General features: G+C 37.4%; 1 protein-coding gene across 1 annotated transcript; it reads right to left on the minus strand.

The window, feature by feature from the left end:
- Positions 1-1,107: 1,107 nt before the first annotated feature.
- Positions 1,108-11,014, minus strand: mgst3b (microsomal glutathione S-transferase 3b). Its single transcript, XM_052036079.1, has 4 exons — positions 10,771-11,014; positions 6,022-6,144; positions 4,526-4,598; positions 1,108-2,079 (listed from the first exon to the last, which is right to left on the minus strand). The coding sequence occupies exons 1-4, from the start codon at positions 10,924-10,926 to the stop codon at positions 1,982-1,984; spliced, it is 450 nt and encodes a 149-aa protein (XP_051892039.1). The 5' UTR covers positions 10,927-11,014; the 3' UTR covers positions 1,108-1,981.
- Positions 11,015-13,537: the final 2,523 nt, after the last annotated feature.

Consider the following 13,537-nt stretch of genomic DNA (forward strand, 5'->3'; position numbering starts at 1 on the left):
ATAAATTGTTCTTTCTTATGACGACTCCATTGAGATAGTTAACAAGGTGCAAACATTGTTTGGGAAAGGTATTGTTCACTGTTTGCCCTTTATGTACAATTCATTTCAACTGACCACCTGACAAAGGCTGAGGAGATCAAAATTATTTAATCTTCCATCAAAGCCTAACCCCAGTGATTGCACTTGTGATTTGGTGCCTAATGACAGTTGAATTTACCCTTTCATTTAATCAAGTATTTAATGATTAACCAGTAGTTTGGTGTGTAGTGCTGATAGTCCATACATGTAAATGGAGAGTTGAGCGGGTATATAAATTGAACCTTTTTTGCAATAGAAAAAAGTACTGTAATTGAAAAATGCCCTTTTAATTTTGCTGTTCTTGTTTCCCAAACTGCAAGAATTACAAAGGGGGCAGTAATTGGCAAAGGGGGATTAATATTTTTGTGCTGGCAAAAAATCTCCTCTTTGGCACAAAAGGTTTTTTTGCAAATAGGATTCATAAAGGAATGAACATCATCACCTGTAGCAAAGTACATTTTCTCCTCTCAAATGCTTTGGGTGTGGGGCCAAGTGTTGGACTATTTGTCCATGTGGAGCCAAGCTGGATCTTGTGAGTTGCTGTCTGCACAAATATTTCCACCATTGGTTAGTAAATGTGAAAGGGATTCTATTTTCAATTATTTTAGGAAATTTGTATCATTGCTGTTGCATATTATAAACAGGAGATTGGGTCATGACTTTTGTGGCTTGCACGATGAAGATACAAACTAAAATGAAGAAGTCATGAGTATAAAGCAGCACCACCGAAGAAAAAAAAATATTTTTTAAATGATTTAAAGATGGAGCACACATTTAAAACCATCGCTGCTGATCGGCATCATTTTGTTTTTTGACTCTTGGACATGGAGTTGGTTATTGTTGTTTAGAATAATTGGTGTGAAGAATTTTACCTGATGTCTCACTGCAATCTATGAAGGTTGTACCCATTTGTTATTTCTGCATCATTCTGCAATGTGAATTGGATGGCTTGTTGCTGTCCATTTGTAGATTATATAAGTAGCTTTGTTATTGTTTTTACCAATTTTTTTTTAAAAACTCAAACTATCATTGGTTTTAAAATTTACATTTATTTAGAAATTAAATGTGAAACAGCCACATCAAGATTTGTACATGAAAAAATGCACTTTTGAGGAAATCATTGACTATAGTTGGATCCTGATAAATGGTTACAACAAGGTACACACAGTTTAAGACAAAATTATATTTCAAGCCATTTCATTATTTGATCTGAATAAAGTTTAAAATGGATAACTTTTAATGGTGCTGAAAATTTATTTCCTTAAATAAAACGCAAACACGTAGTGTTTCTAGCTTTCTCTTTCAATGCTCTATACTTTTTTTAATCAGCTGAAGTATAACCTGGCTTTCTTTCATATGTTCTGTACACTTTATCATTTTTTACTTGTGATCTTCCAGATGATTTATGTTTAAACCATAATATAAACTGAGGCTCTTGGATTAAAATTTTGAAATAACTTGAGTTAGTGACCATCTTGAAAGATGAAAAATGCTAAACTTAGTTCAATATTACATATTCACTTTAACAGGAATTACATAGCCTTTAGCTAAAGTAAAAAGGAATTCAAGTTTAGGCAAATGACTGTTGCTTCTTCTGCTTAACAATTTATAAAAATTAAATTTGGAATTTAATCTTGTTTCCCAGTGTGCCATTTTATTAAATATAATAGAAAAAATAGGCTTGTACTACAAACCTATTCAAACTGTAATGCTTAACATATCTGGAAGAAAACTCTACCACAGGTTGGTAATACTTAAATGTGTTGATAAACAAGTAGCAGGAAGTTCTAAGATGGTGTTCATCTCAAAATGGCTGGATATGTACAATAGCTGACAAGTACCACTGGACAACCAGTTTTTTTAAAAATTTTCCTCAACCCATTGTAGTGGAGAAGGTTTATCACTATGAAACGAGGGTTTTAAAAGCAATGACTATGGAGAGGAAAATAACTCCCAGAAGGCCAATGTATCCGTAGGACCCAGTCTTTCTTTTCTCTGGCACTGTGAAGAAAAGCAGATAACAGCTGAACCATCATCTATAATACTAAATACGGTTTCATTATTGGAGATGGCTATTATTTTTAAAATATAAATTGCAGTGTTATAATGGTGTATCATATTTAAAGGATAAATACTGAATAATTTTTGTTTTGTGTGAAAATAGGATCTTCATGACTTGTGGACCAGTGAAGTCTATAGATCACTCTTTGGAAGCTACATGCTGACCAATGAGTGTGGAAGGAATCAAAGGCAACAAAGGTTTGGTGAATGTTTTGCAAAACAAGCAGGAACTACAATGACAAATATTAAGCAAGTAGACAAGGAGAGGAAAAGCAATGATAACTGGGCAGATAAAAAAATAAACAGCCACAAAAGTAAAATGCTGAAAATACACAGGCAGATAGTCAGCATTTGTAAAGTTATTTGTAAACAACATAAAAAAAGACCAATAAATAGACATTTGGGTATTAGAAAAGGGAAAATCGACAAGTGTATCTCCTGAAGAGAAATACTTAATACTCTCAAAGTGATTAATAAAACTTGAATTTGATATCAAATTACCCATGTCAATGATACAGAGATGGGACTGTGCAAATGTAATATGAGAAGGTGGAGGTAGTGGTATTGGTTTAGGGAAACAATGAAAATGAGAGCTTATGAAATTGGAGCAACCCAGTGGCTGAAACAAGAAATAAATAAGCAGGGAAAAGAGCATATGGATAATCTATATGTGCTTGGTTTGGCTCGATGTAAAGTGTGACCAATGATGATCTCCAGGGATAGGTACTGAATAACAGCTTTTCATTACATTTATTCACGTTATTCACAAAAGAACGGAGAGTTGTAAAGCATACTGGGTGTCCCAGTGGCGTGGATGAGAGAATTAAGCTGATTGATTATAATAGATGGAGTTCAGTGTGAGAAAGTACAAGATGATCTAGACTGGACCTGTAAAAAATAGAAGTATTTTCTAAATGGCAAGAAGCTAGAAACTACACAAATGAAAATGACCTAATACATAAATCACTAGGGGTGGATGTTATATCACAGCTGTACTTAGCTCTGGTTAGACTCAAGTTCTGTGGTCCACATTTCGTACTATATTGGCCCTGGACAGGTAGTAGCAGCGACTCACTAGCATGATACTGGAGCTAAAGGAGTTACAGTACATTTTGAAAACAAATAGCGTACACAAGGCTTGTATTCACTTCATATCTGGAGATCAAAGGTTGATCTAATTGGTATTTGGGATGATTAGATGTTTTCTTTAGGGTGGACGGAGAAACAACTGCCCTTGCTGCAAGAGTCCAGAACATAGGAGAATTGCTCTGCCACTCAGAGGTGATGCCATAATGCACTAATTCACCCAAAGGGTAGTGAAAATTGGGAAGTATCTCTCCCAAAGACTATTCTGTGCAAAACTGATACTTCTTTGTCAAGCAATGATACTAGGGGCTGCAAAACCCATTCAGGGAATGCGAATAAAATTCAGATCAGTTATGGCTGGATTGAATGGCAGAACAGACTTGATCAACTGAATGTCCATTTCTGTTTCCAGAAGAACTTTAAATTCAAGATGTTGGGGCACAGAGAGTCAACTCAGATCAGTAAAAACAAGGGTGATGGTTACTTAGTATTTAATTCAGAATAAGACATATTAGTGTTTTGGATAAGCTTATGGAGGATGATAACCATTGTTCTTCTGGGCAACTTAAGACCAAAAGTTTTTTTTAATAAAAGCCTGGATGAGTGTTCCAGCAGCAATGATTTGAGGTCTGGGTAGAGATGAGTAGTTTTACAGAGATGGATATAATTAGTTTTATATGCCATAAAGCTCATATTAAATGTGTTTTTCTTGTGTTAGGTTTTCTGAAACTACAGACCTCTTTTACATCATTGTTATGACCGACACCAAACTACATCACCATTATGTCTTAAACCTACAGTATAATTATTTTGGATGCAGAAACACTTCTTACTGCTTCATTTCTTGTTAACACTGACAACACATGACAGTATTCACTAGTTGGTAATGCCTGCCGTGGATCCAGAGGTGAACTCCAACTCCCTTCCAGGATTTTGGCTTTTATTGCTGCACTATTGGAAGGTGTTACCCTTTCTGAGAGATACTATATTGAGATACAGTCAACATGTTCCATTAGTTTTTATAGGTAATAACAATCCTTTTGTATTATCCAAATTCTTCCCTCAAATGATATAGCCAAAATTTTTCATTGTTGATTGTGGAAATATTTGCTGAATTTGCATTGTATTCTAACAACAAAATGCTTTGATATGTTTGAGTCCTGTGAGCCAAAATGTACATTTTTCTTTCCTGGTGGAATTATGTTATTGTACTTTAGTACTATCAAACACATTCATTTATCTGTTGGATATTTTTTCTAGTAAGATATTTGTACAAAAACATAATTTAAGTAATACCTACCCCCTGTGTAATATCCCCATGCATAAGTAAATCGACTGGTTACCCAAATGACACCAAGCACAGAAGCAGTGATCTGTGAAATATTACATAAACTATTTTATCCCGATGTTCAGTGTGAGAAACATCAAAAAAGACTTAGCATATTCAGTAGCATAACCTCAGTAAATACTGTTTACTTAACTAAAATTAACAGCTTTTGTTCTTGTACTGAAAGTGGCTACTCAGTATTTAGCAAGAATTGCTGCATTTTAAAGTGTGACACTTTGCAATGTTTCTAATTAATTAAGATGTATGTATTTTTTCATAAATATCAGTCACAATGGGGATTTCAAGAGAAGCCTCTTTACCCAAAGAGTAGCAAGATTATAAGCTGGCATGCTATCTGCCCAATTTTACCTTACCTGTTTCCTGACAATAAAACAAGGCACAATTAAACAAGTATATGGTCTATGGGGACAGTTAAGATTAAAAAAAATGTTTATTTTACTCTTAAACAAGGAAAATTATGTTACTAATGCAGGAGTATCCTCTCTATGAAACTGAGATGGACAGAGTTAAGTATTCAAGAATTCATACACTGAAATGCATTTTCAACAACCTGAAATGTCAACCGGGTAATAAGAATCTACATTTTACCTCAATCCACCCTGAAATTCTAATGATAATAAAAGTTCAGTTATCCAGCACTTCACTAACTGGCACTTCAGAATGTAAAACTGGGGTACTGCCAAGTGAGTTCTCTGGCCAATATCGGGGCAGTACTGAGGGAGTACCGAAGACAAATGGGGGCAGCACCAAGGGAGCAACCTGGACTACAAGGACACAGCATTGAGAAAGCAACCGAGTCGACATGGGAGTAGCACTGAGGGAACAACCAGGAGAGATAGGGGCAGCACTGAGGGACCATCTGCGATGAAATGGGAGCAGCACTAAGGGAGCACCTGGATCGACATGGGAGCAGAACTGAGGGAACACTTGGGTTGACATGGGAGCAGAACTGAGGGAACACTTGGATCGACATGGGGCAGCACTGAGGGAGCACCTGGTTCAATATGAGGGCAACACTTGGATATCCAAGTTGTCGTTATGCATCGCTTATATGTTTTTCTCTTGCCTACTGAGTAATACTTATTGGCAAGTACTACAGAATACTGTATTTCAATTGCTTTATTTTACAACCTTTAGTATTATTGATTATGTGAAAACATATTTAACTCTTGACTCTCAAGCACCCCCCCCCCCCATTCCCCAAGGATTCTGGACTGTAAAGTTTTTAAGGGTATGCATTTTTAAAATGTCACTTCTCTTTTCAGAAGCAAGACTGTGTTAGTTAGGAATATTTAAACCTTGCAGACCTTTAGATAAAAGCTGAAAGAATCATTCTGCTTTCAATACTGTGGAACCAATCACCTGAGTGACTGGAGAGCAGGATGAAGCAGGACTCACAGATTACTTAAGGCAAAATATTTCCATGAACTACATTACCATTTCCTTACCGGATAGACAGCTCCAGCTATCAGTTGGAAGATCAGCCATTGAGGATATATCTCCAATGTGTTTTGATGTGCTCGTTGGATGCAGTTGAATATCAGATCTTTATCACTGTACATGTTTGGATACTGGAAGGAAATTGGAAGGTATTATCACAAAACTAGTTAATAATCCGGTTCCAAAACTTCTGTGAATGTTTCAGCTTCAAAATTCCATCTTCAACATCGGCCAATGGAAAATTAATTCATATAAGTTCCATTTCAAATAAACAGATCCTAGTTTTTAGTGAATGCTTTGTATTACAATGCAGAATAACATGCAAACCGAGTGTGGATTTTGTTGAGTAAGGGGTTTGGTAAGGTAATGATAACAATGTAGCTACATATTTAAAGGATTAAGCAAATTAATTAAATCAAATGAATTAATAAATCAATCAATCAATACATTACGTGCCCTGCAGGATGTAAGGATGTACTTGCCTCAGAGGGTACACTGAAGATTCACTAGACTGGTTCCATGGGATGTCATATGAGGAGAGATTGAATAGACTGGGATTGTGTTTTATAAAGTTTAAATAAATAAGGAGAGATATCTTGAAATTTATGCAATTATTAAAAGTGTTAACAAGTGAGATGCAGAGAGGATGTTTCCCTGACTAAGTAGAACCAGGAAGCACAGTTTGAGAAAAAGGCATAGTCTGTTTGTGACTGAGATGAGGTGAGATTTCTTCATTCAGAGAGCAGTAAACCTTTGGAATTCTCTAACCAGGATGGCTGAGGTAGCTCAGCCTTTGAGTTAATTGAAAACAGAGATTAATAGATTTCGGGGTGTTAAGTGATCAAGGAATATGGGGATAGTGCTGGAAAGTGGCAAGAGATATAAGATCAACCATGATTTTGATGAATAACAGAGCAGGCTTGAAGGGCCCAATGATCTACTCCTCTTCCTAATTCTAATGTTCTTATGTCCCTATGACATCACACATGGAATCGTGTCCCATCAGATTTTGGTCAGGGTGTCAGAGTCTATTGAGAGCACAATGAAGTTAATATTAGGGAAAATGAGGTGGCTTTCTTCAAGGTAACTGGCTAAATTGCTTCCCTGCTGACTGCAACATCCTGGGCAATACTTTTAACTAACATTCTTTCCCACAATCATAAAAAACAAAAATTCTTATGAAAACTGGAGTAACTCATTCATTAGATGTTGTGCAATATCCACTGCCAAAACAATAGTGAAGCTAGCTGCTAACACTGTGGTCTTCATTGTAAACTATGAAACTTAAAGACAACAAATATTAGGAATATAGTGTTTTGATTGGTTTCCAAAAGATCAATGATGACAATGTCTTAAAAAGCGTTTTATTAAACTTTGATTAATCTGTCAATCAGTTCAGTGGACCGCAAGGACCTTAAAAAAATTAGCAAATCTCGAAAAGGAACCAGTTGTTGCCACAGAGGAAGTCCAAGTCACCATAAATCATAGCATCATTTCCAAGAGCTGACTTCCCTTTAATTTATGGCTTACACGTAAAAGATAAATCGAGGTAATGTTACATTACACACTTTAAAAACTGTCCAAAATGTGTGTGCTTGAGGACTGATCAAAATGGTGTGGAACCTACTACCTTTATATTATCTTCAGTTCATGTATGGAGACATTTGGCATAATATTTCAAATCATAACTGAATCAATTTCAATACATGTATTTTTCATTGTATGTCTTGTTTCTTTGTCTCTTAATGGAGCTTTCTGAATAGTTACCATCTTTTTGTACCGAGTACACCGAAACAACAATTTTCCCTAAAAAGACACGAGTAATGTAGAGACATTTATACTTAAATTCTCTCTTCCTTAAGTTCATATTGTTTCACGAAATGTGAAATTGCAATGCTTGAAGAGAGGGAAAAGAATAATTTCTTTATGGATATTTATCCTCTAATTCAACCATCTTCACATTTCTCCTCTTTTATCTGCCAGAACTGACTATATATGTTTATTTATCAAGGATATAATAACTACTGTTTCTGTTTTTTAAATTCATAGTCTTCCCAGCAGAACTGGCTGTCACTATTTAACTGATATTACCATACTGTTCTTGATGCTCAGTTGCATTCACTGTAGTGTACACTTAGAATTATCAGCACACTGATGCAGAAGTTGGTGCTGTTACCTTACAACTTCAGCAACCTGCTCTCAACAATGCCATTCCCCCATTTATTTCTTTGTAATCTATACTTTCCTTATATTCATATACCTATTAAAACCCCGGTTCTCCTGTGGCTGTCTGTGGAGCCACAAGGGTCGGTGTTGGGGCCTCTCCTTTTTACCTTGTACATCAATGATTTGGATGATGGAATAAATGGTTGTGTGGCTAAGTTTGCGGATGACACCAAGATAAGTGGAGGAGTAGGGAGCATAGAGGAAATAGAAAGAATGCAGAGGGACCTAGACAGTTTAGGAGAATGGGCAAGGAAATGGCAGATGAGATTCAATGTTGAGAAATGTGCAGTTGTACACTTTGGAAGTAGAAATAAGCGGGTAGATTATTATCTAGAAGGAGAGAAGATTGATAGTGCGGTAGTACAAAGGGACTTGGGGGTACTCATACAAGATACCTTAAAAGTTAACCACCAGGTTGGATCGGTGGTTAAGAAAGCGAATGCTATGTTGGCATTCATCTCGAGAGGTATAGTGTATAAAAGTAAGGAAGTGTTGATGAGGCTCTACGGGGCGCTAGTGAGGCCTCATTTGGAATACTGTGCGCAGTTTTGGGCCCCGCATCTTAGGAAGGATGTGCTGACGTTGGAGAGGGTTCAGAGGAGATTTACGAGAATGATTCCAGGAATGAAAGGGCTTAAGTATGATGAGCGTTTGTCGGCTCTTGGACTGTACTCGCTGGAGTACAGAAGGATGAGAGGGGACCTCGTAGCGACATTTAAAATGTTGACAGGTAAGGATAGAGTAGATGTGGCTAGGCTGTTTCCCTTGGTGGGCGTGTCCAGGACCAGAGGGCACAATCTTAGAATTAGAGGGTACAGTTTCAAGACAGAGATGAGGAGAAGTTTCTTTACCCAGAGGGTGGTGAAATTGTGGAACTCCTTGCCACGCACAGCAGTGGAGGCCAGATCAGTGGGGGTATTCAAGGAGGAGATAGACAGATATCTAAATAGTCAGGGTATCAAGGGATATGGGGATAAGGCTGGCAAATGGGATTAGAATAGTTTTTTTTTCTCTCTCTTTTTTTCCCACCCCATTTCTTTTTCCCTTTTCCTTGGAGCAGACTCGATGGGCCGAATGGCCTGCTTCTGCTCCCTTATCTTGTGATCTTGTGAGTCTGCACAGAGGTCAGGATCGAACCCAGGTTGCTGAAGCTGTGAAAATCAGAAAATATATATACAGACGTTGAAAATCTAAAATAACAAAAAGAACAGAAGATGCCAGAAATACTCAGCAGGTTAGGCCACATATGTGAGCAGAGAAACAAAGCTTGAAAAGGGGTCTTTGACTTGAAATATTAGCTTTCCTCTTCCCACAGATGCAGCCTGACCAGCTGAGTATTTCCAGCATTTTCTATTTTTATTTTATGCTGGAGCAGTGAGACAGGTATTATTTACCTGGTATTATTATTACCTGGTATTATTATTAAGGGAAAATGTTGCTTTCTCGTCTCTCTAGATTTAACAAAAAATGATTTCTTGACGTTGTGAGACAGGTATTATTATTCTCAAACTAGTTGCAATTTATTTTAGAAATCAGGAGTAGTTATATTTCCTTAATGATATTAACCATAAAGACCTGATTTTGCAAAATAATGATACGAATGGATAAAACTCCTCAAAAGTGAACCAAAAATAAAACTGAAAAATTCAAGCAGTACCCCCAAGTAACTATAAATATTGCTGAAATGGCAGAAGAGAAAAGAAAGGTAACAAAATTGGTTTAATTTCAGAGTGAAGTAGAGAAAATAATAGGACAGCAAAGAAACTGTAGAACAGTTTGCATATATGAGATTGAAGTAAAAATGAAAATTGCCTCCTTTGGTTAAATTTTCAACATGAATATAGGATGCATCCAATATTGCTGCGAATATTCAAAACTCAAGGTAACTTATGTATAAAACAAATATGTTAAATCAGATAATAAATTAAAATACTTGATGAAAAAAATGTGCAAATATAAATGCAATTAGGCCACAAAATAGCAGTTAGGATTCTAGAGCAGATTAAAGCAAACCAAAAATAAAATAGATCCACAGAATACATCTATTTGAAATGGATTTCAGTACAAGGCCTTTGCACTTTAAGATATAGCCAGGAATAATTAGGATTTTGTGAGTCATACAATTAATGCCAAATGTATGACTAAAATCCTGATTATTTCTCTTTGTTTACTTTAGCTAAAGAAGTTTAAACACCACACGTTTATTTCAAGGCTTTTGAGATAATCAGCCAGATGCCTCATGTATATTTTCATGATCCTTTATGGTTGTGAAAAAGACTGCCCTTTGAGGAAATGGGCCCTGTCCCACAGAGGAAGCCTCCACCTCATTTCAGAAACTAAAATCTATGGGTAAATCCACAGGATCTTTACAGTTTAATCTGGTGGAATAAAGAGCGGATGGATAAACAACAGCAACAAAAAGAGTTAGCTGAAAACCCTGGGCAGAGAAAGAAGTAAAACCAAACTCTGCCTGTGGGGATGGAACTAACCCTGCAGTCACCACACTAAGAAGGGGGTCAAATCCTCCTTACCTTGACGTTGTATTTCTTCCTGGCGATGCCTACTTTGGCTCCCAGGTAAGCCAGCATGACCCAGCTGTAAATGAACACCAGGATCACGTAGCCGAAGTGAGGGGGGATGAACTGAGTGGGGTGGGGGAGCGCACTCTGTGGCGGCACGTACTGCATAGGAGCGGCGGCCTGAGACGGGGTTACCTGGGAGCTGAGGCCGGCGCCGGACACACACTGGAACAGGCCTAGGCCAAGGATCAGAGCAGCGCCCCCTCCCTCTACCACAGGCGCCGCCTCCTAGCGCCCCACCTTCCGGCGCAGTGGGCCATCCCTCCTCTTCACCTGAAAATTGTTGGTGCACCACACTCTCTTTCTGCAGAGAAAATGTTGGATTTCGCGCTCTCTGCATGAAAATTATTGCTTTACTTTCTCTGTAGATAAGTTGTTGTATTTCCCTCTCTGGATGAAAGCTGTTGCTTCTGCAGAAGAAAAAATGTTCAATCTCTCTCCTGTGAAGGGAAAATGTTGCTTTCTCGTCTCTCTAGATTTAACAAAAAATAATTTCTTGACGTTGATGAAAATTGACGCCCTGTTCTTTCTCTTTAGAAAAAATGTTTTTCAATCCCTCCTGGTTAAAGATTGTTACTCCTTTCTCCTAAAAATTGTTTCATTTCCATCTATGTACGTGAAAATTGCTGACCCATTCGCTCTTTATTTGTAGATAAATTGTTGGTCCTCTCTATCTGGGTGAAAACTGTTATTTGAAAACTATTGCTTTTCTTTCCCTTTTATCAGTTTAAAAAAAGTCTTTTTCCTTACATTGGTGAAAATTATTGGTTTTCTCTTTCTCTGAAGATGAAAATAAATGCTTTTCTCACCCTGCTTGGGTGAAAATTATTGGTTTCTCTCGTAATTCTTTTATTTAAGTGTCTAGAATTGTTTACTGCATTGCTCTGGTAATAAGTTGAGTCTTCTAACAACAATGCAAATTGTCAGACAGGAGAAAACCAACTACTCCAATGCTGCAACAATTATAAATAACTACATAGAAGGTACAGCAGACTAATTAACTATTTGGCCCAACTGGTCTCTACTAAAGTTATTGTTATGTACAAGCCTCCCCCAACCCTTCATTAACCCTGTCAGTATATCCTTCTGTTTTTTTCTCCCTTGTGTTTATTTTACTTTCCCTTGGAGGTATGAACATTATTTCATTCAATGGTTGTAGTATTTAGTTCCACAGTCCCAGGGCAAGTTAGTCTTTCTAATTCCCTACTGCATTTATTTACATATTTAATCATATTTATGCCCCCTAGTTTTGTGCTTCCCTGCAAATGGAAATACCACCACCCTCCCCTCAACTGTCTTTTATTTTGGCAGAGAGTCGAATCCTCATCTCAATCTTTCCAGGTAATTTTCTTTAAAAATCAATTGGTATTTCTGCATCTGGACCAGGAAAAGGGCTGAAGGCAATGAAGCAGTTATTAGGTAAAGTCAGATGAAATAATGCCCTTAGTGGGAGATATTGCAGTATTCCAACCAGAGGTTATTCTTGCTTTTCTCAGTGCTTCTTCCAAATGCTGCTCAACATAGAGGAACACTGGTTCTTCATCTGAAAGAGAATAGTAAGTGTATAGTTGTTATTCTTAAGCTATTTTAGTACATTTCCTTTTAAGAATATATTGTGTGTAGTTCTGAGTGTGACCATTACTCTGAATGTGGTAAAAGGTGAGCAACTATTCTGGATTGTGCATTTGGCTAATTAATTACACACCTCAAATGCTTACTAGACACATGAGATTCTACAAATGCTGGAATCTGGAGCAACACACACAAAATGCTGGAGGAACTCAGCAGGTCAGGCAGTGTCTATGGAGGGAAATAAACAGTGGATGTTTCGGGTTGAGACTCTTCGTCAGTACTAAAAAAGAAGAGGGCAGAATCCAAAATAAAAAAGTGGGGGGAGGGTGAGAAGCACAAGCTGGCAGGTGAGAGTGAGAAGGGGTATGAAAGGGGATGATGTTATAATTATGGAATATGAACTGTTATGGACTCAGTGAAAGTCCCTTTAAGATAGAGAGTGTGTGTGTATGTGTGTGTGGGGCGTGCTTACGTCAATAGAAGATAAAGGACGTAATGACGTTGAAGAAGAAGAAGAAGAAGAAAGAGAGAGAGAGAAGGGAGAGAGACACCAGCCTGCTTGTTTTCTCTATCGATGGATGAGAAACAATAACTGTGTTTGCCACTGAAATCCATGTATGGAAGTTGGAAGTAATCCGGTGGAGTTCACTTTGTTGCTGACCTGTAGAAAGAAACAGGTATTTGTATGTGGACGACCACAGTTCGGATGCTTTTCGGGGTGAGGAAGTCACTACCGAGTAAACACTGAAGTGTCGTTTGGGTTCCATCGTGGAACATTTGGATTTCGTATGTACTCTCTCTATGTTTTTCTACATCTACATCTTATCTTCAGACAACGGTGGTTGTTGAAGAAGCCCTTGCTCATGTTTCACCTTATGGCTTGCGGAACTGAACTTTAAGAACCATTCAGGAACTGGGAGTTTTGGACTTTGTCACACACACACACGAAGAGTTTAGTTTTGGGGTTAACGTTCGAGGTTTAACATTTTTGAATTCTAACATACTAACATTTTTACTTTTATTTTACGTATTATCATAAGTAGTGATTAATAAAATAGTTTTTAACACTGAATCATGCTCAGTGTGTTTCTTTTGTTGCTGGTTTGTGACAAAATTGGGGGCTCGTCCGGGATAGTTCCCAAGGTTA

The sequence above is a fragment of the Pristis pectinata genome, chromosome 22 (genome assembly GCF_009764475.1).
Source record: "Pristis pectinata isolate sPriPec2 chromosome 22, sPriPec2.1.pri, whole genome shotgun sequence".
NCBI classification, from domain to species: Eukaryota; Metazoa; Chordata; class Chondrichthyes; order Rhinopristiformes; family Pristidae; genus Pristis; species Pristis pectinata.

Bases quoted from the DNA above. Each gene is read 5' to 3' on its own strand.
- mgst3b (XM_052036079.1), bottom strand. From the start codon at position 10,926: ATGCAGTACGTGCCGCCACAGAGTGCGCTCCCCCACCCCACTCAGTTC. The intron at 6,145-10,770 runs GTAAGGAGGATT...ATTTCCTTCCAG, and splicing joins GGAAGAAATACAACGTCAAG to TATCCAAACATGTACAGTGA. The intron at 4,599-6,021 runs GTAAGGAAATGG...AATATTTCACAG, and splicing joins TAGCTGGAGCTGTCTATCCG to ATCACTGCTTCTGTGCTTGG.